General features: G+C 42.9%; 1 protein-coding gene across 5 annotated transcripts in view; it reads right to left on the bottom strand.

Annotated features, from left to right (window-relative positions):
• Positions 1-12,308, bottom strand: part of ANAPC5 (anaphase promoting complex subunit 5) — a 29,582-nt gene extending 17,274 nt beyond the window's left edge. Inside the window, exons 1-4 of one of the 5 annotated variants that reach the window (XM_074205585.1) lie at positions 12,015-12,308; positions 9,909-9,988; positions 5,674-5,783; positions 4,609-4,807 (exon numbers count right to left, since the gene is read on the bottom strand). In XM_074205585.1, the coding sequence (XP_074061686.1) occupies positions 4,609-4,807; positions 5,674-5,783; positions 9,909-9,988; positions 12,015-12,221 (596 nt within the window). In that variant the 5' untranslated portion in view covers positions 12,222-12,308. Of the gene's footprint in view, positions 1-4,608; positions 4,808-5,673; positions 5,784-9,908; positions 11,508-11,533; positions 11,686-12,014 lie in introns of those variants that run through there. The other 4 variants (XM_074205586.1, XM_074205587.1, XM_074205589.1 and 1 more) reach the window with 4 other exon arrangements.
• Between the last annotated feature and the right edge of the window lie 8,954 nt (positions 12,309-21,262).

Below are 21,262 nucleotides of genomic sequence, written 5' to 3'. Positions count from 1 at the left end.
TATACCCTACTGATATTGCTTTGTATTATTTGGTATAACTTCTGTATTTTTTTTAAGGTTTTTGCAAGGCAAATGGGGTTAAGTGGCTTGCCCAAGGCCACACAGCTAGGTAATTATTAAGTGTCTGAGGCCGGATTTGAACCCAGGTACTCCTGACTCCAGAGCAGTGCTTTATCCACTGTGCCACCTAGCTGCTCCTTTCTTTTTTTTTTTGTATGTATATTGCTCCTCATCAAGGAATATACCCCAACACATAATCAGTCTACCAAGTGCAGTCCCTGTGAGCCAGGAGCTCCCAGTTTAATGGAGGAACCACCTAGAAACAGCTCTGTACAAACCTGTACAAACCACAGACAGAAGGCCCTGGCTTTGTGAAGGGGGAACAGAAAGGGGCAGAGACAGGAGAAAGACCCCAGTCACTGGATCTCCCAGTGCCCCTGGTCACCAGATCTTCCAGAGCATAAGAGAGACCCAGGAAGGAGCTCTTCATGAACTGGAGCTGGAGCTTTGCCTCTCCTTGTTTCCCAGGAGCTTAGCACAGTGTCTGCCATACAGTAGGTGCTTAATAAATGCTTTCTGACTGTGTAAGCTGGAAGAAGACTGGAAAGATAGGAAGGGGGCAAGTGACAGATTTTAAAAGCTAAACAAAGAATTTCAGATTTGATGCTATAGGTGTTAGGAGCCTCTAGAGGTGTCCAAGTAAGGGTGCCATGATCAGATCTGCAGTTTAAGAAGCTGAGTGAAAGATGGGCCAGAGAGGAACAGACTTGAGACCTCAGGTGAGGTGACAAGGTCTGCACCAGGAAGTGACAATGTCACTGGTGAGAGAATACAAACTAGACCTGGCAATGTATTGGCTCTGGGGTGGTGACAGAGATTAAGGAGATGAGCCGAGGTTGAGAAATCATGTTCAAGACATCTACAAAACCCAGTATGAGCTGTGCCACAGACAGCTGGACACTCAAGACTAGAGAGCCGCAGAGAGCCTAGAGGAAGACAAATCAATCCAAGAATCATCTGCATAGAGAAGGTCTCTGAATCCAGGGGAGCTGAGGAGATCAGCAAGTGAAACAGGGTGAATGACAGAGCCCTGTGGGCCACCACGATTGGGGGGCGGGTGGCTGCCCTAGATGAAGATCCAACAAAGGAGTCTGAGAAGGAAGATTAAGATAGGTAGGAGGAGGACCCACAGAGAGCAGGGTCCCAAAAAGCAAAAGAGAAAATGGTATCCAGAAGAAGAGGGAGAGTGAAATGTCCAAAGACATAGAGAAGTCCAGCTGTCCAGAAGGAGCAGCCACCCAGGCCTGGAGGAAACACTTCCTGAGTGATGACTTGTGGACTCAAGAGTTCTCCAATTCTACTTTTCTACTGTGGCCCTCAAAGTAACATCTTCCCAAAGCAAGACTTCAAAGACAATTAAGGATCAGGTTGTACACTTGCAAGTAGTAGTTTAGACTGTGACTGCCAGCAATTCAATTCCTAACTTGAATAGAGATCCATTAAAAACCTGGCCTTCTGAACACAGAAAAGACCAGGAAACACTTCCTTAGAGAGCCAACTATTCAAATATTCTTGAGGAGAAAATACAGGTGCCATTCAGTGAGCCTGGGCAGAGGGCAGAGAATGGAGCAAGGGCAGGAGCCCTGGCTAAGGCCTCAGGAGACAGGATTAACCCCTAACACCAGGATCCTCAGCTTCCTCACATTCATCTCTCCTGGTGCTAAGAACTGACTCCTCTCAGGGTCCAACACTCTGGGTCAGATCACGCAAACACCATCTCCCAAAAGAAATTCTACCAAACACCTCTCATTTTTCTCAGTAACCTCCTGGCTACAGGGGACAAGGCCCCATCTGACATCTTCTGGATGCCCTCAGGAGAAAGCAAACCACCAAGCACCTCAAGAGCTGCTTTGGCCTCTGCAGCTCCTGGCCAGACCCTGGCACAGCCCACATGGGAGAGGAGCCAAGGTCTCAGATGCCCCCATTGCAGGGACATGAGCTGTCTCCATTTGAGTCTCCTTTACATCAAAGAATCCAACAAAAGTGGCAGGCAAGCTGGACGGGGTGGGGATTTCTATTCCTTATCAGGTGCATGAGGACAGGCTCATTTGTGTCTTTACAGCCCAATGAATGAACACATAGTCTTGCATACAGAAGGAACAGGATAAATGCTCATTGAATGGTAAACAAACCAACCAACTTGGATTATGAAGGCCAGCACAGCAGCCAGAATCAATCCAAACAAGAAATAGAATCCTCCAGTTGCCCTGATCTTCCTCAATCTTGCTCCCAGGTCTTTCCCTCGAGCATCCTATCTGCCACCCCTGCCCACACTTCTCTGGCATCTAAGCCTAAGTTTCCCCAAGAGCACCCAAGGAAAGAGTTCAGACCATCAGGGCAGCTCCTGTTTGGAAAAAAGCAATTCCAGCAAGAGAAAGAAGAGAAAACAGCTTCCAAGAGTAGAGAGGAAAGAGAACCATGCCCCAAGGAAGGAAAAGGAGGCAAAAAGGGCACCCCAAGCAGAAAGGCAGTGACATCAGGTATAAGGTTCATGCTGGGAATAGAAGACAGAAATAAGGTGAAGACCAAAACACACCAGGCCCTGATGAGTTGGCTAAACAGTTTCAACTTTTCTACTAGGCCTGGAGAGCCACTGCCAGTGCTCAAAGAAAGAATCATCTGACTGAGGTGAGAAGGAAGAGACCAGGGGTATCATGGCAGGAGCCCAAACTGGAGGCAATAAAGACCTGATTGAGGCAGACAATTGTCTGGAAAGCAACACAGAGATTTTTTTGAACTTGCACACACAGGATGACTTTTATGTTCAGTTGCTGGTGGCCCCTTCCACAAGGTTCCTTGGCAGCAAAAGCTGAGGAAAGTCCCCACATCCAAGGCCCTGCTGCTGCCACTGTGGGGGCTGAGGTTCTAGAAATGGCCGGTGAGGCCCGAGGCTGAGTTTATAAGGCAAGACACAAATGCCACCACTTGGGGGCAACAAAGCAAATTTAATTCCATGGTTTCCATTATGGCATTTCCCAAGCAATCCCCCCAAAGTACAGGATAAAAAACCATTATCTTTGACTCTCCTTTCCAAAAGGGTCTAGCTCCTTACCCAAAGGAACATCATGGCCTATACGGGGGATCTGGGAACTATGTGGGTGCTCAAGATGTTGACAGTCCTTATTCTCCACCTTCCCAGTTTCAATAAATGACTAGTGGAAGAAAAATAATTTGAAGAGAGGTTCTTTAAAGGAGCAAGATTTAAAGCTGGAAGCCCTCAGAAGGTCACTTTATAGAACAAGGTAAAAATTAAGGCCCATAAAAATTAAGTGACCTGTCCTATTATACCCATGCAAGAATTAGCCAAAATGAAATTCAATCCCAGGGCCTCTCCCTCTAAATCATTCCACTGGAGCAAAGACTTCTGAGGGAAGTAGGGAGGGAAGGGGGGAAGGAAGGAAAAGAAAGACAGACTCTTTCAAGGTCATGAATTCTCATGCCACCACAACAGTCACCTTTAAAAAGGAGAGCAAACAGTACACCTAAATGTTCAGATAACAGTCGACATCATGATGTTAATGAGAAGAAGGGATGGGCAGTGTGGCACAGAGGTCAGAGGGCTTGTCTCAGGCTTCAGACTTCCTGACTCTGGGTCCAGGAGCAGGACATTCAACCTCCCTGAGATGAAAATTCCAAACATGTGGCCTATCTGCATCTGTGGAAGATGTTTCCACTCTGGAAGTTCCCTAGGTCAGTGAAACCCAAAGCCTGGACCATTTCTCTCCCAGAAAACAGCTCAGAGGGTCATGCTCACAGAGACATGTCACACTGCAGTTTCCCCTTTCTATGACTTGCAGCCTCAACAGATACAACACTGAGCTCAATGTGAAACAAATCCTGTCCTCAAGCGGATTCCAGTCTAGCCAGAGGACCCCAAACAAGCAACTCCGGGTGTACAAAAAATAAATTCGAGGTCATAGTCAGGAAGGCAGCAAAGAGAGAGAGCACCCTTGTAGGATGGAGGGTGGGAGAGAGGGAGACAGAATCCAGGCTTAGTTGCCAGCCACGGCAAGGGTAGGAGGAAAAATGTGTATGAGCAACGGTGAGAAGAAAGCCTGGCTTAACAGAAAATATAGCAAATGGATCCAGGTGAATGACATTGCCAAGAGATCTTTGGGGGACCTGCTTTAATGAAGCCCTAAAAAATCTTTTTAACAGCAACTAGAATATATAAAATTAAATGGGTCTTTTTCGTAGTGAGAGCTGAAGGGATCACCTGTAGCTTACCTAGACCAACCCCCTCATTTTACAGAAGAGGAAACTGAGTCCCAGAGAGAGGAAGTGTCTTGGTCAATGTCTTCTAGATTAGAAAGGGCAGGAAGAGTCAAGATATAAATACAGATCCTTGGAATCTGATTGGAGAGTATTTTCTGCCACTGTTTTTTTCCAATGGTCTCAAGTAACGACCCTCCCTCTAATCTTCTGTGCATAATAAGTTTAACTATTAAATCCTTCCCTTATAGACAATATCAAAGGCATCCTCCTAGATGAACAGCCAGTCTGCTGTTTCCCAGCCTAAGGTCCTGTGTTCACAGAACAAGGGTTTACCTTGAGGGCACATCCAGATCTTCTCTTTCCATCGTCCCCATGAGCCGCCCTTCGGAGCTAGTCATGTCCATCTCAGCCTCTTCGGCAGCCACTTTTTTTTCCGCACTTTGAAAGTAGTTCTGCAGGGCTGTGTACAACTTGTACACTTGACTGAAAGAAAGCTTATTGTATGCCAAGATCATGTGACGCAGGAATAAACCTAGAAAACAATGCAATTACATCTGGTTAATGATGGCAGTAAAGATCTGGACTTGGAAGGGCAGCGAGAGGGGAACCTCCCAGTATGGAAATTCTATCCATGGATCCAGAGCAGCAACAGAACTGCCCTGGGCAGTAACCAGCCACAGTCACACAACTAAGTATAGGTCAGAAGCAGCATTTGAACCTGAGTCTCTGAAATTCTAAGGTCTTCTAGCCATTGTACTCAGATGCCAAAGATTTTAAATAATACAAACTACCTAAATTTCATTTAAAATAGCATCACTTCCCTAATTGTGCGTGTAAAGCTTAGCTACACTTGGTCCTCTGGGGAAAACTCTGGGCCAGTGGATGAGAGCAGCCCCTGAAAAACTGTAGGGTTGCATCTCTTTGGCTGCCTGTGTGAGCTGGGGCAAGAGTGCAAAGGACAGTGGGGATGAACAAGGCTGAGGAAGAACCTGTCCCAATGATCTGAAGAAAAGACTCTTCTATCTGACCCAGTGATTTCAATGAAGAAACAATGAATGAAGGTCAATCTTTGAGGCACAAAGTTCTAGGTTCAAGTTCTGACTGGCACGTAGTAGACTTGACCATTAGCCTTCACCTGACAGCCCCCCCCCAAGTCTGCAAGTCACAGGTCAGTTGTTGATCCCATTCTACACCAGAAACTTTCCATACCAATGAAATCAGAGGGCTGCCTCCCAACCCCAATAACAAAGTTAGTACTTTATGATTAGACAAAAGCATAGGTGCCAGCTATGGACTCAGTTATCCTCAAAGCTGTCAAAGGCAGTGGCTGATACAAACAACCTGCTGGTCCTGATGGGCTACCACACCGATGGCGCATGCTCTGGGGGCAGCCCATACCTACGACACTTGTTTTGTGAACTTCAGGGTCAGTTCCAGAGAAGGAATCCGAAAGGTCATCAAAGAATTGCTCCATGTCCTTCAGCTCCCCTTCAGCCATCAGCTTGATTCTGAATGAAAACATTTAGACTGACTCATTTTTTTTTTAGGCTTTTGCAAGGCAATGGGGTTAAGTGGCTTGCCCAAGGCCACACAGCTAGGTCATTATTAAGTGTTTGAGACTGGATCTGAACCCAGGTACTCCTGACTCCAGGGCCAGTGCTTTATCCACTGCACCACCTAGCCACCCCAAGACTGACTCACTTTTATAAAGTCTTGTAACACCCTGACTATTTCATGTTTCACAAGGGAATCTGACCAGCCTCTATTTTACACTGAAGTTGGGAAAGGACAAAACAGATGAGAGGGAGCAATCTAGATCAATGATGGAACCAGACAGTTCCATAAAAAGATAAATATGTATGCAACAAAACAGATCTATGACCAGACAGAAACAAACAGCAACAAAAATTACCAAATACACAAATGAAGCAATATTGAAAAAAATGAATGATACTATTTGCATGACTAAATTTCAAGTCAAATGTTATAGGTCTAATGGTTTATGGGAGCCAATTCTATATTGTATGTTTATGTTGAGTGTTATCAAATTTATTAGTTTAAAATGTGGTATCTTTTTTAAAGAAACTATTTAGAAGATCAGAGAAAAGACAACCCTGACATACAACAAAAACTCCAAAAGTTTTTTCCACATTCCTGTAAATGAAAATCTCACTCATTTTCTTCAGTGCCACAAAATTAAGCAAAGGATCATGGGTAGTTAAAAGATAAGACTTTAAGTATGGATCAACTAAGCTTAGGCTTGCTGAGCTGCAGTGGACTCAGCCAATCAGGTGTCCTCACTACCTGGGGAGGTAGGGGGGAAGGGAAAGGAGAGGAGAGGAACAGGCTTCCTAAGGAGGGATGAGGTAGCCCTGCTCAGAAACAGAACATGTCCAAGCTGCTGCTGCAGCATCAGACCAGAAAGAAGGTCTATAAAAGTGGCTGCTGCACCTCCAGGCTGGGTGAAATACTGGAAAGATGACCCTTCCATTATAGGTAGCAGACTATGGCAGAACACCACAGACACTGCTGCACACTGTCACACACACTCACCATGTCACTTGTTTTGGCTTAACTGCTTCCTTTGATAAAAGGAAATGTTCCATTCTGGGGTTGGGAGTTGGGTTATCTACTCAGAAATGAATATTATATAAAAATAAAGGTAACAAATAAAGCTTCTGGGGGGGGGGAGAAGCTAAGATTTATTTATCTTTTTTCTGACGCAAGAAAATGTGATACAGAAAGAACAAAACAATAAACCAAGATTCCAGAAATCTTGCTAATAATGGTGGGACCTTGGCCAAGACCCTTGATCTCACTAAGCCTTATGTATTGTCTATAAAACTAAGGGGCTGAACTCAAATGATCTCTACAGAGCCTTCCAAATTCAATGAGTAGTTCTAAAAAAGAAAATTAGAATCCTGTTTGCCTCAGTTTCCTGATCTGTAAAATGAAGCTGGAGAAGGAAATGGCAAACTGCTCCAAGAAATCTGCCAAAAAAACTCCAAATGGGGTTATAGAGAATTGGACACAAAAAATTTTTTTTTAAAAAGAAAGAGAATTGGACCCAAGTGAACAGCAAGAAAAAACAAAGGACAAAAACTGAGACCTGGAAGAACCCTTAGAGACTGTCTAGAGGTAATTACTCATTTTGCAACTGAGGAAATTGAGGCCCAGGATGAAAATGACTTGCCCAGAGTCACAAAACAAGCTAAGGAAAGAAACATCTCTTAAGTCTTAGAATGGATAGAATTTTCCCCACTATTTCAAATTATGCAGTTTTCCAAGACTTTCAGGGTACTTTCAGAAGACTTTAGTTTCAAGGGACTGATTATTTTAATCAATCAAATATTTAATTTCTCTTCAAAATGCATCTTTGTCACTTTCTTGCTGTCTGGTTATGTCTAACTGTTCAGGGCCCCATTAAGGGATATTCTTGACAAGGATACTGGAGTAGTTTGCCATTTCCTTCTCCAGTGGATTAAAGCAAACAGGGTTAAGTGACTTGACCAGGCGTCACAAAGCTAATAAAAATGAGGTCACTTTTAAACTCTGATCTTAGGGACTCAGGACTCAGGACCTCTCTTACCACTAGCTGCATTTTTTTCCTGTGAAAACAAAAATAAAAAACAAAAAACCTACTACATAGAATTTAGATCCAAAAAGGAAATTACAGGTCAATTAATTTGACTCGGTCATTTTAAAGAGGAAGAAGTTGAAGCCCCACAAGAAAAGGGACTTGTGTGTTAGGGAAAGTCAGAGTTGGGATATAAAGTTCTGGATCTCATAATGGAATGACAAGAACAGGGGAAAGAGCGTAAAGAGACCAAAGGGGGGAACATGTATGTGTTATGTGTATGTGTAGGTATGTGTAATGTATATTGTGAGAGTTTAATTTGCTGAAGTCAACAGAGAAAACAAAGCAATACCTAAGACAGAATGAACTGAGTTGCAAACAATGAAAGACAAAGGAAATGAAGGTTTAAAACATGTGCACAATCTCTCTAAAAAGGAAGGAGGCAAATTCACTAGGAATTTAACTGGTGTGAGCCATCTGCTTCCTCATCTGTAATAAGTGAATGATGAAAAGGCTCCTTCTAACTTCACAACTCCCTTTCATGACCACTGACTTTTTTTATTGTCTCATGAATCAGAAATCTGGCCTCAAGACACTCACTACTTGTCTGATCCTGGCCTCAGTTTCCTCATGTGTAAAACTAATAATAGTATCTGCCTTCTGGAGTTGTGGTGAGGATGCACTTAGCCCAGAATCAGACATGGAATAAGTGTTAATTAATTAATTACCATCATCCCCACAGACAGTGGTATAGACCTTTTGCCAACTGACTGAGGGAAAGCTGCCCAGAGAAGACCCTGGAGAACCCCAGAGAACTTGGGAGCTCCACCTACAGACACGTGAACCCCTCAGCCAATGAGCCTCCATTCATCTACAACTTCTAAGCCCCATTCAGGCACCAGACCCCATGGAGGCCAGGGGGCCACAAAGACCATATCCATCTCCTTCCTGTTTTTTTTTTTTAGAATTTTGCAAGGCAAATGGGGTTAAGTGGCTTGCCCAAGGCCACACAGCTAGGTAATTATTAAGTGTCTGAGGCCGGATTTGAACTCAGGTACTCCTGACTCCAGGGGCGCCTGCTAAGGGCGGCTAGGTGACTATCCATTGTGCCACCTAGCCGCCCTTAGCGAGGCAAGTTTTTAAAGCAAGCAAACTCTATCTTGTTTTAGGGTTTGTGTTCCTCAATATTAACCTGTGACACCACTGCCAGAAAGGCCTAAAACAAAGGATTCTGTATAAGTTGTGCCCAGTTCCCTAGGAGATCTGCTTGCAGTGGGACCCTCCAAAGCCAGCACAGAGGAGAGGCCACCCCAGAGTTGGGGGCTCGGGTCTGAGAAGCTGGCAAGGTGGTTCTAAGTGTCTTTCAAGACCCCTCTGCCTCAGTCTCTGCATCTGTACAATCAGACCTGGACTAGATGCAGACCATCTGTCCAGCTCTATGGTCTACGGCTTTCAAACTGCATCATGTGGCTTAACCATTTCTCTTAGTTACAAGAGAAGATTTGGGGAGAAGAGAAGAGAGGCAAGATGGGGGAGGGCCTGTGGGTAGTATTAGGGGAAATATAAAAATAAAAGATATCAGAAAATCTTTACCATCAATCCTAACCTTCAAAGCATTCTCTGCTTCTATGAACCTGAGATTCTTTATCAGCAAAATGAACATGGTAACACCTGCCCTGGCCACAGTCAGGAGGGTATTAGGGGAACAAGGTCTGGTCTGGGAGAAAGGGAAGCTGACCCTATCAGAACAAGTCATTTGAGGATCTCAAGTCATCCAAGCTTCCGGAAGAGTTACACATTTGTACAAAACCCCTCCCAATGTCTCTGAATCTTAGCGTTAAACTACATGCACTTACTATAAATTATTTTAGCTTTTCAGTAATTATCTCAGCTGTGCACCAAAGGTAGAGATGTTTAGTTCTGTTTTTCAAAGCATTCATAAAGAAATGACTTTCTTTTTTAACACGAAAACTTTTCCCCATATTGGCTTCAATGAAACAATACTCTCAAAAGTGTACTTGCTCCTTCAAATGATAGAAGAAAAAGGGGAATTTACCTGATTTGAACAGAATTTGCCAACTGTGGACAGGACTCATCAACTGCCTTGTGAAGCCGAGTCAATGTCATATCAGGTCCCTAAAATGACATTAAAGATGAAAAAGGGAAGGGCGTGAACAGGCAGACAAACAGCTGATTTATCAACTTCTTGGGTTTCCCTCCTGGTTTACCCCTTCCCAATTTTATGAGGTAATCCTGCCTCTTCTGACCCAAACCGACAAGAACTAATTATGTATTAAGCACCTATTATATCAGAAACTGGACTATGTGTTAGACATGTAAAGACACAGAAAACATAGACATGAAAGCCCCAAATTGGATTGGCCATGAGTGGGTCCCACAAGTGAGTTCTCTTTAGATGGTCTACACTATGAGGATTCAGAGATCTCTCTTTCCACAAGCCTTCTCTACCCACAAGCCTTTGCCAGTCTGGTTCCTCTGCCTATCTCTCTCTCTCTCTCTCTCTCTCTCTCCTCTGCCTCTCTGAAAACTGAATGCTGACCTGTTCTTTAAAGTTCACCTCAATGACTGACTCCTGCAGGAACCCTCACCTGATCTTTCCTGCACCTCACAGATGACCTCTCCCACAAACATTTTAACACTGCTTTGTAACTACCATCACATTCATCCTATTACAATAGTGTTATCAATAGTTCGATACAATCATATTATAGTGTTTTATTATTGTCTTCCATCCTTTACTAGACTGAAAACTCCCTGAGGACAGGGACAGTCTCTCAATGGCCCCCACAATACTTCATAGCTGTAAAACCTTGGGTAAGCTCCCTCAGCTTCCCCAGGTCTGTTTTCCCTGTCTGTAAAATGAAGGAAGAAAGAGTTGAAAAGAAAAAAATGAAGTTAAAAGACATGTTAGGACTAAAGTAGAGGAAAATTGGATAAACTCTGTGCTTCTGGATGGTTGTTTTTGTGTTTACTATTAAGTCACTTCAGCTCTGAGGTTCAGGATTGTCTCCTGTAAAATAGGGAAAATCTCACATTTATATAATGACTTTCAAATTTTACAAGTGTTATACATAGACTATTTCACTGAAACCTGTGGTGATGTTCTTAAAGATGACATGTAATCAGGGAGGTGATGCCACGACTGGATTTGAGGGAGGGGGTGCTGTGCTAAGTCACCAATCTGACGTGGTCCTCCAGGGCCACCTGGATCCAGTGGCCAGATATGAATTAGGACGACTGGAGATGGCCCTGGATGCAGTGGGAGACTTTGGCCCTTCTGAGTCTTTCATGTTGATGATAGTCAAAAAAGACCACGAAGTCAGGGAAGTAATGCCATGACCAGCAAGGTTTTGCCGAGTCCCCAGCCTCACTTTCTCCTCGGAAGCCATCTGAGTCCAGTGACCAGATAGGAACCAAGAAGACTGGAGATGGCCCTGGATGAGCGGCAGTCAGGGCTAAGTGACTTGCCCAAGTGTCTGAAACCGCATTTGAACTCTCATCCTCCTGCCTCCCAGGCCTAAATGCATGGCGAGACCAGCGGCCTCAGCCGCCTCGCATCTGGGGGAGCCGGCCAGTCACTTAACCTCATCTGCCAATGATGTTTTCCTCATAAATAAAACTGAGATGATAACCATCTGCCTCCCGGAGTGCTTTGCAAACCTTAAAGCCCGGCTCCTAGCTGCCATTAGCGTGTGACCCCGCATTTAGAGGAGGACACGGCGGCAGGGGCCCCCCAGCCCGGCCGCTGCGGGCTTTGGGACTCGGGGCGCCTCCTCGGCGGTCACGTGCCCCCTCAGTCGGCTCTCATTGGTTGGGACTTCCGGGACTCGGCCCCTCCCCCCCAGGCCCTGCAGGCCCAGGCTGCTCCCTCCTGGCCGCCCGCCACGCGCGAGCTAGGAATGGGAGAGAGTTCTGGAATGATCCTCTGTCCGAAGGCCGGGGGCCCCCGGAAAAGCCAAGGCGGTGGAGGGGGGCGCTCGTCCGCCCCCCTCCGGGATTCTGCTTCCGCTTCCGTCACGTGGGGCCGCGGCTCGGCCCTCCCGCCCCCCCCCCCCCCGGGCCTGGTAGTGGTTTTCCCGCCTGCAGCCTCTGCCCCGGGGCTCTGCGGAAGCCGGGGCGGGGCGGGGCGGGCGCGCGTCACCTGCAGCAGCGGCAGCAGGAGCTGGTTGAGCCGCCGCCGCTCCAGCAGGCCGATGGCGGAGCCGCCCGCGCGGCCCATCTCGCTCAGCAGCACGAGCACGGCGATCTTGTAGGGCGTCACCCAGTCCTTGATGCCGAACACGTTGGCGTGCACCACGCCGTTGGTCATCATGGGGTTGAAGTAGAGGCTCTCGTGCACGCTCGCCATGGCGCCCGCCCCCGCCCCCGCCGCCCACAGGGGCAACTCCCGGAGCCCCGGCTCCTCCAGCGGTAACAGCGGGCCCGCGCGCGGCGCCGTAGCCCGGGAAACCGGCGGCTTCCGGTCTGCCCCTGCCGCCCACCCGCGGTAACCAATCAGAGCGGCCGCGCTCGGTCAGGTGGGAGGCAGCCGGCCAGTCAGGAAGCAGAGCTTGAAGCGGGAAGGGGAAGTTGTTGAGCGGGAGCTGTGCGCTGCTAGATTCCGTCCCCACGGAAACCGGTGCTGATGGGAAAGGGAGCGCAAGGGTCCCCCCGGCAGAGCGACCACCAGGAACCAGAGCCAGGGCAGTAACAGGAAAGGACGCGCTTTACAAATAGTTCACCAATATTTTCCACGTGATCCTCACAACAGTCCTGGGAGGCAGTTGCTACTCTCATCTCCATTTTATAGTTGAGGAAAAAGCCTTGCGCAGGGTCCTGCAACGAATAAGATTTGAACTCAGGTCTTACCTGACTCCAGGCCCAGGACTCCACCCCCAGGTGCCACTGATCCGGGGACCCTTTCTCTTCCATTTCAAGGCCCGGAGCGCTCCCTGGAGCTCCAAGAGCTTGTCTGGCTTCAGAGGCATTATTGGAACTCAGGCCCCCTGGGGTTCCAATCTGGCTCTAACCACCCGTCTTTTCACCTCATTTTTTCTTTTCAAATCTTTTTCCGTTGTTTGGGGTTTTTTTTTTGCAAGGCAACGGGGTTAAATGGCTTGCCCAAGGGCACATAGCTAGGCAATTATTAAGTATCTGAGGTCACATTTGAACTCAGGTCCTGCCCCTTTTCCTGTCAACTCTTGCTCCTTCCCAAACTGAATATTGAACCTGACATGGACAAAGGTAATAAGTGAAGGTGGCAAGAGTCAGAAAGACTTGAGTTCAAATTCAGCTGGGTGACCCTGAGCTAGTCACTGCTGGAGAAGGAAATGGCAAATCCATTCCTGTAGCTCTGCCAAGAAAATCTCACAGGAGGTCACAGAAAGTTGGACAGGCCCAAACACAGCCATAACGACTGCCAGACTCTCTATTTTACAGATAAAGAAACTGAGGAAACTAGGAATGGGTTAAATTCTTTGTTGTCTCTCTCTCTAGAGTATGTCCCTGATAATGGGACTGAAGCAGGATGAAGAGCCCTATAGAAGCACTATGGAAGATGATGGTTATCATCACCAGGAATCTGTATGTTTCAGTTCCTGCAGAAGCCCTGGGTAGAGAACTGGTCCAGGAGGCAGGACAGTCTGGTCCAGGGAGTAACAGTCATTGAGGTTCTTGGTGTTGCCACCCGGCTCTAAGACTCTTGGCTGCAGAGGAGTGCCCCACCTCTATCAGTGGAGGAGTTCAATATGCCAATGAGCTCACCCTTTTGGACAAGGGGAAAAAAGATCTATTGGAAGTAGGGGTAGCACTCTCTCTCTCTCTCTCTCTCTCTCTCTCTCTCTCTCACACACACACACACACACACACTTTGATTTATTTTTTTTAATTTGAAGAAGGAATAATCTGAGATAATCCAATAATTGATCAACAATGAATTCATTAAGTGCAATCTATGAGGGGGGCCCCTGGGCTAGGGTCCAGAGATGCAAATACTAAAACTGCCCTCAAGAAGCATATATTCTACAGGGGAAATATATGTTTGTTCTTATGCTAACTTTGGAGTACATATCTCTTTGTAGAAGTTCATTGCTAGGTGGCACAGTGGACAGCAGGAGGACCTGAGTTCAAATCCAACCTCAGACACTTAATAATTACCTAGTTGTGTGGCCTTGGGCAAGTCACTTAACCTCATTGCTTTGCAAAAACAAAACCTAAAAAAAAAAGTTAATTGATATTAAGTGCTTAAATGGAACTGTTGCTAATGTCCTTTGTTCCCTCAAGCTCATCTGGACCATCACTTTCTATAGCTAATCTTTCCTGAACCCCCCAAAATTATCTTGAGTATGTATGTATGTACATTTAGTATATATGTAGAAGCAGTCAATAATCTGTAAGAGGAGACAATGCAAGTGTAGAAACTTAACCCTAAAAACTGTAAACCTTAAAAATAAAGGACTAAAATAAAATGACAAATTATAGGTTAGACATGAAGTTTTATTCTCTAGGATTAACCTATAGGTGGAGATCATTCTAGTAATGACCACCCCAAGCTGAGGAAGATCAGAAAACTTACTCAGCAGCAAGGGAGTCTACATAGAATAAACAAAAACCTTAAACTTCCTTGAAGCCCTTCTATTATTTGTTTTCAAAGAGAATCATCCTTCTACAATATCTTGCCTGAGGGAGGTAACTTTTTTTAAAATGAATTTAAGAAACAGGACAGACCAAGTCTTCTTTTCCAAGTCTAAAGGGCGACACAGTACCAATCCTCACAATAGCTAAGAAAACCAGCCTTCAACCAGGATTATAGTTTTTAAAATTTATAGTAATCATTATTATTGTTATTATTGTTCTTATACTTTGACATTCCCTCATTTTGATCAAAGATGATGAACTAAAGAAAAAAATGAAAGGCATATTGGAGGGAGAGATAGCATCTTTAGGAGACCTAGGGTAGCTTGAAGAAATGGGCAGGCAACAGACAAGAGAGGTCTGTCTATGAGGGGAGCATAAGGATGGATGAAGCATGTGAGGAATGTAGGGTGTTTGGTTTCCACAGGAAGGAGGTTGTCTAAGGTTTGCAGGACAAAGCCTGGGGTCTGCCTGTGGCATATTATTATTGGTATGCGAAAGTAAAACAAAAGGGGAGACAAGGGAATTGACCCCAACCAATCCCAGAAATGGAAGATCATACCTGAGATTAGCCCAGGCTGCTCCATCTAGTCCTGAGTTGACCTAGGTCCCAATCCTCTGCAAGTGCACCTGCTCAATGAGGCCCACACACCTTGCTAGACACTCCCGCTGTGCATAATGACCAAGTAGAGACCTTATGGAGTGGGCCTAGTCATTAGCCTGTAACCCTGACAATTCAGACCAATGGCTGGCTCGGAGGGGAAACCTTTCAAACTACATAAGAAACTGAACATTGTCACACCTCAGGGTCTTTTCCCAATAGGGGAAATGGACCTTTTCTGTAGAGAAGTTAATAAAAGCTATTTTAATCACTCCAGACTAAGTTTTTAATTATGAGCCTTTTTTTTTTAGGTTTTTACAAGGCAAATGGGGTTAAGTGGCTTGCCCAAGGCCACATGGCTAGGTCATTATTAAGTGTCTGAGACCGGATTTGAACCCAGGTACTCCTGACTCCAGGGCTGGTGCTTTATCCACTGTGCCACCTAACTGCCCTAATTATGAGCCATTTTAATGAAGCCTTGACAGAGTCAATGACAAGTTACAAAGATCAAAAGGGGAACATCTCCTTTGTTTGAGTAACCTTTAGAATCAAGAAGCACAAGAGGAGAAAGTAAATAAAAGCTCTGCTGCATTTCAGGTTACTCCTATGTATATTCCTTTCTGGTAAAAGAAATATCTCAACACAAATTTTAGGTCAAAACCTATGATTTTGGAACCTCTTTGATTTACTGATTGTCACCCAGAGACTTCGTTTACAAATAGAAAATTTTAAGAAATTAGTTTTATACAATCCATTTTTAAAACTCATTTAAAAATACTTGGCATTATTTTATTTCTCCATTTGGAAGATGCTGTTCCACTAACAAAAATAACTTCCAGGGGCAGCTAGGTGGCGCAGTGGATAGAACACCAGGCCTGGAGTCAGGAGTCCTTGAGTTCAAATCCGATCTCAGACACTTAATAATGACCTAGCCGTGTGGCCTTGGGCAATCCACTTAACCCCATTGCCTTGCAAAAACCTAAAAACAAAGCAAAACAAAAAAAAAAAACTAAAAAAAAAACTTCCATAAGAATAAAGAATACACACATTTGATAATCATTTTTGGATCAGTGAATTTCTGGTAGGTGATTTATAAAATAAATATTAACCTTTTGCCTATGTTTGAAAGCAATTAGAAAGAAAGTAAAATCTTAGTTATATATGGATTCCTCTTAAAAAAATTAACAAAAATAAAAAAATTTTAAATAGACCACAGGTGATAGATGTGCCTAGTTGACCAACATTCCTTTTCTTAAAACAGAACTTGAGATATTTATGACAGCAAATAAGATTCTAATGTCACACAACTTACTTAAATACCCCTTAGCATTTGAAAAGCTAAAGAATTTAATTTTCACAGGAGCATATATCTGACAACATATAACAAAGCCATACACTAGCCTAGCTGACTATTAGAATTAGATAGTTGTAAACATTATTATTATTATTATTATTATTATTTTATATTGATCATCTGACATGATTACAGGAATTTACCACAAGCATCAAGGACATAGGAAAGGAAAACTATTCTTTCTCATTTAGTTGTCAGTTTCTAGATGGATCATCTATGGTTGACCAAATGCCTTGACCCAGATTTTAAATCTACTACATGAGAAATCTTCCAATGTTATATCTGAGGAACTGAGTTAGGAAAGTTCAATACTCAAAATGTGTTGAAAATCGCTTCCCCCATTAATACATTGTTGGTGGAGCTGTGAACTCATCCAGCCTTTCTGGAGAGCAATTTGGAATTATGCCCAAAAAGGCAACAAGAATGTGCATATCCTTTGATCCAGCAATACCATTACTGGGTCTGAAGAGATGATGAAAAAAGGGTAAAAACATCACTTGTACAAAAATATTCATAGCAGCCCTGTTTGTGGTGGCAAAGAATTGGAAATTAAGTAAATGTCCTTCAATTGGGGAATGGCTTAATAAACTGTGGTATATGTATGTCATGAAACACTATTGTTCTATTAGAAACCAAGGAGGGATGGGAGTTCAGAGAAACCTGGAAGGATTTATATGAACTGATGCTGAGCGAGATGAGCAGAACCAGAAGAACATTGTGCACCCTAACAGCAAATGGGGGTGATGATCAACCTTGATGGACTTGCTCATTCCATCAATGCAACAATCAGAGACAATTTGGGGCTGTCTGCAATGGAGAATATCATCGGTATCCAGAGAAAGAATTGTGGAGTTTGAACAAAGACCAAAGACTTTCCATGTACCTTTAATTTAATTTTTAAAAAATTGCCTTTTTATGTAATTCTGCTATATCTCATACTATATGTTTCCTACTTAAGGATATGATTTCTCTCTCATCACATTCAACTTAGATCAATGCATACTATGGGAATGATGTAAAGGAACAGACTGCTTTCTGTGGGGGGAGGGAAGTGAGATTGGGGCAAAAATTGTAAAACTGAAAATAAATAAAAGCTTTCTAAAATTAAAAAAAAAGAAAATCGCTTCCCCCACATTTCTCAATGAGCCTGACACCCACAGATGAACACCATAGAATTGCTGGTCTCATAGACATTGGTTCAACCTAAATTCCCTTGATACTTGTATTTCAGACTTTATACAGAAGGCCAGTTTTCAGTTTTATGAAATCTTTAATAGCAAATTCCTATAATCAGAGATTTAGTTCTAAACTTTATAGTCTAAAGAATCAGAATATGCCACTTTGGGCTGTAATCTTACAGTGGTAACAATAATATCACAGAAAAACCTCACAATTCATTTTATCGTTGTACATAAGGATTATGCTTAAAAATGACATATAAAAAATGAAAAATAATTAAAAAATTAAAAAATGAAACAAACTTGAGATTAAAAAATATCAATTATTCAAATTGCCTCTTGAAACAGGTTTTATAGTAGAATATGTTTAGTTATTTACCATGTATAAATATATGTCAACACACATACATATCAACTGTTATATGTACCTTGTTTGTTTACATACATACAAATATATACTCGTGTTGTCCTACCTTACTAGGTTAGAAGCTCCAGGAGGTTAGAGACCTTTTTCTTGTATGCCCTTTCAAAGTATAACAACAATTATTATCATTATTATTATTATTAAGTTTTTACTCCAGCGTTTCTGGTCAAAGGTTGATCTTAGTTTTTGTGAGATCTGGAACATGCTCTCCTTTAGACTTTGAAAGGAGACTTGTCCTGCCTTTCTGGTGTTTGAACTCATAAGAAATGTTACCTCCCTCTGGCAAGATAGCTTTGTGGAAGGATGGTCCTCTTTGATATCAAATAATAGAATGGTCTCCAGAGAAGTTTTAGGTTTTGTCCACTCTTGTTATATATCCTGTTCCCCTCTCCTTGCCCAGTACAAGCTTTTTGATCTCCCTAAACTTGGGGTAGTCATTACTAGAATGGCCTACACCTACAGGTAAATGGAAAATAACAGAAAATAAAACTTCATGTCTAACCTATATTTTTTGTTTTTTTATTTTAATCCTCTATTTTTAAGATTTTATTTTTTTCTGATTAACAGCCCTTAATAAAGACATATTGACTGGTTGATCTTCAACTTTCTCTTCTTAAATTCAGCCCAAAGTTCTAACCTATCAAGGTCTTTTTGATATTTATTTGATCTAATTCAGCAGTGTTCCCCTGACAAGAGAGGAACACAACTGGTAAGGGTTTGAACTTGTGGAAGTAGAGAAAGGGGAAAAAGGCACCTCAGGAGTCTTAGTTACCCAGATGTCAGGATACCTAGAACCCCGAGGGGCCAATAAAGCCTGTCTGGCTCAGGTAGAAGGGATTTGCTCTGTTTTTTTTTTTAAAGATTTTATTTATTTTGAATTTTACAATTTTTCCCCTAATTTTACTTCCCTACCCCCACCCCCCACAGAAGGCAATTTCCCAGTTTTTACATTGTTTCCATGGTATACATTGATCCAAATTGAATGTGATGGGAGAGAAATCATATCCTTAAGGAAGAAACATAAAGTATAAGAGATAGCAAGACAATAAGATATCAGTTTTGTTTTTCTAAATTAAAGGTAATAGTCCTTGATCTTTGTTTAAACTCCACAGTTCTTTCTCTGGATACAGATGGTATTCTCCATTGCAGACAGCCCCAAATTGTCCCTGACTGTTAAACTGATGGAATGAGCAAGTCCATCAAGGTTGATCATCACCCCCACATTGATGTTAGGGTGCACAATATTCTTCTGGTTCTGCTCATCTCACTCAGCATCACTTCATGCAAATCCTTTCAGGCTTCCCTGAATTTCCATCCCTCCTGGTTTCTAATAGAACAACAGTGTTCCATCACATACATATACCACAGTTTGTTCAACCATTCAGTTGAAGGACATTCACTTGATTTCTAATTCTTTGCCACCACAAACAGGGCTGCTATGAATATTTTTGTACAAGTGATGTTTTTAACCCTTTTTTTCATCATCTCTTCAGGGTATACACCCAGTAGTGGTATTGCTGGATCAAAGGGTGATTTGCTCCATTTGTACAAAATATACTCAAGACACATGGAGGACAGTTTGGGGTGGAAGGAGATGCTAGGAGCTGATGGGATCAGGTGAAGTCTGATAAAGAAAATGATGTTTGATGTAAGCCTTGAATGAAATGAAAGGGTGCAGGGGCAGCTAGGTGGCTTAATGGATAGAGCACCGGCCCTGGAGTCAAGAGGACCAGATTTCAAATTTGACCTCAGACACTTAAGAATTACCTAACTGTGTAACCTTGGGCAAGTCACTTAACTCCATTGCCTTGCATAAACCAAAAAAAAAAAAAAAAAAAGAAACTAAAAGCACAATGAATGCATTCTAGACATAAGAGATAACCTTCATAAAAAACTCAGGGATGGAATATTATATGTACAGAACAGCAAAAAGGCCATTTTGACTGGATTGCAGAGTGAAAGGAAGAATGTTAAGCCTAGGAGATTTATATTGGAATCAACCTGCAAAGGGCTTCAAGGGACAAACAGAGGAATTTGAATTTGACCCTAGAGGCCATAGGGAGCCACTTGAATGTATGGACAGTGGATGTGAAATGGTCAGAACCATACTTTAGGAAAAGGATTGACTAGAGTGGGGAGAGAATTAAGACAGACCACTTAGAAGACTATTGTAATAGTCCAGGCAACAGGTGATGTGTACTTAAGTCCAAGAAAAGAGGAGCTGTATATGAGAAATGAATGAATGAAAAAGTATTTATTAAGCATTCCAGATGTAAATAGAAGATCAAGACATTATCTGTTCTCAGGGAATTCTAACTGGAGGAGACAAAACAAAACAAAACAAAAAAAAAACAGAGAGAGAGAATTCAGCTGTAAAGTAGATAGCAAGGCTCAAAAGGTCTAGGCATACAGCAACAGATTAGGAGGCCCAGGAGTTCCTAGAGCATATCAAGAAGCTTATCTGGAGAGGGGTCTAGAAGGTAAAGAAACAGGACAAATGGTAAAGCTTGGTGCTCCTCCATCTTATCAGAAATAATAGAGTTGGTGACTTCCAACTCTATGTTGGGTGAATCAGCAATGACAATGAGATTTCTAGTCTGACTAACTAGAGAGATAATAATGTCCTTGACAACAATAAGGAAGTTCAGAAGAGAAGTGGGTTTTTAGGGAAAATATATTGGGGGGCATCTAGGTGGTGCAGTGGCTAGAGCACCAGCCCTGGAGTCAGGAGTACCTGAGTTCAAATTCGACCTCAGACACTTAATAATGACCTAGCTGTGTGGCCTTAGGCAAGCCACTTAACCCCATTGCCTTGCAAAAAAAAAAAACCTAAAAAGAAAGAAAATATATTGGACTTTTAAAAAAAAATTTCTCACATATTTGCAAAAAGTTTTAACATTCATTTCTTTAAAATTTTGAGTTCCATATTCTCTTTCTTCTTTCCATCCTGCATTTCAATGCATTATCTCTGTGATTATATGAATATACACATGCTGCCTCCCCTCATTAGGTTATAAGCTCCTTGACCAGGAATTTTTTTGGTAAGCCCTTAATAAATATATATATATATATATATATATATATATGTATATATATATATATATATATATAAATTAGTTGATATTCAACTTCATCTTTTTAAATTCAACCCAATATTTTAGCCTGTCAACATCTTTTTGATCATTTTGTATTCAACTTAACTGATCCAATTCAACAAACA

The sequence above is a fragment of the Macrotis lagotis genome, chromosome X, assembly GCF_037893015.1.
Source record: "Macrotis lagotis isolate mMagLag1 chromosome X, bilby.v1.9.chrom.fasta, whole genome shotgun sequence".
Classification (NCBI taxonomy): Eukaryota; Metazoa; Chordata; class Mammalia; order Peramelemorphia; family Peramelidae; genus Macrotis; species Macrotis lagotis.
Note: the sequence above shows the minus strand (reverse complement) of the source record. Positions and strands in the feature narration are given on the sequence as shown.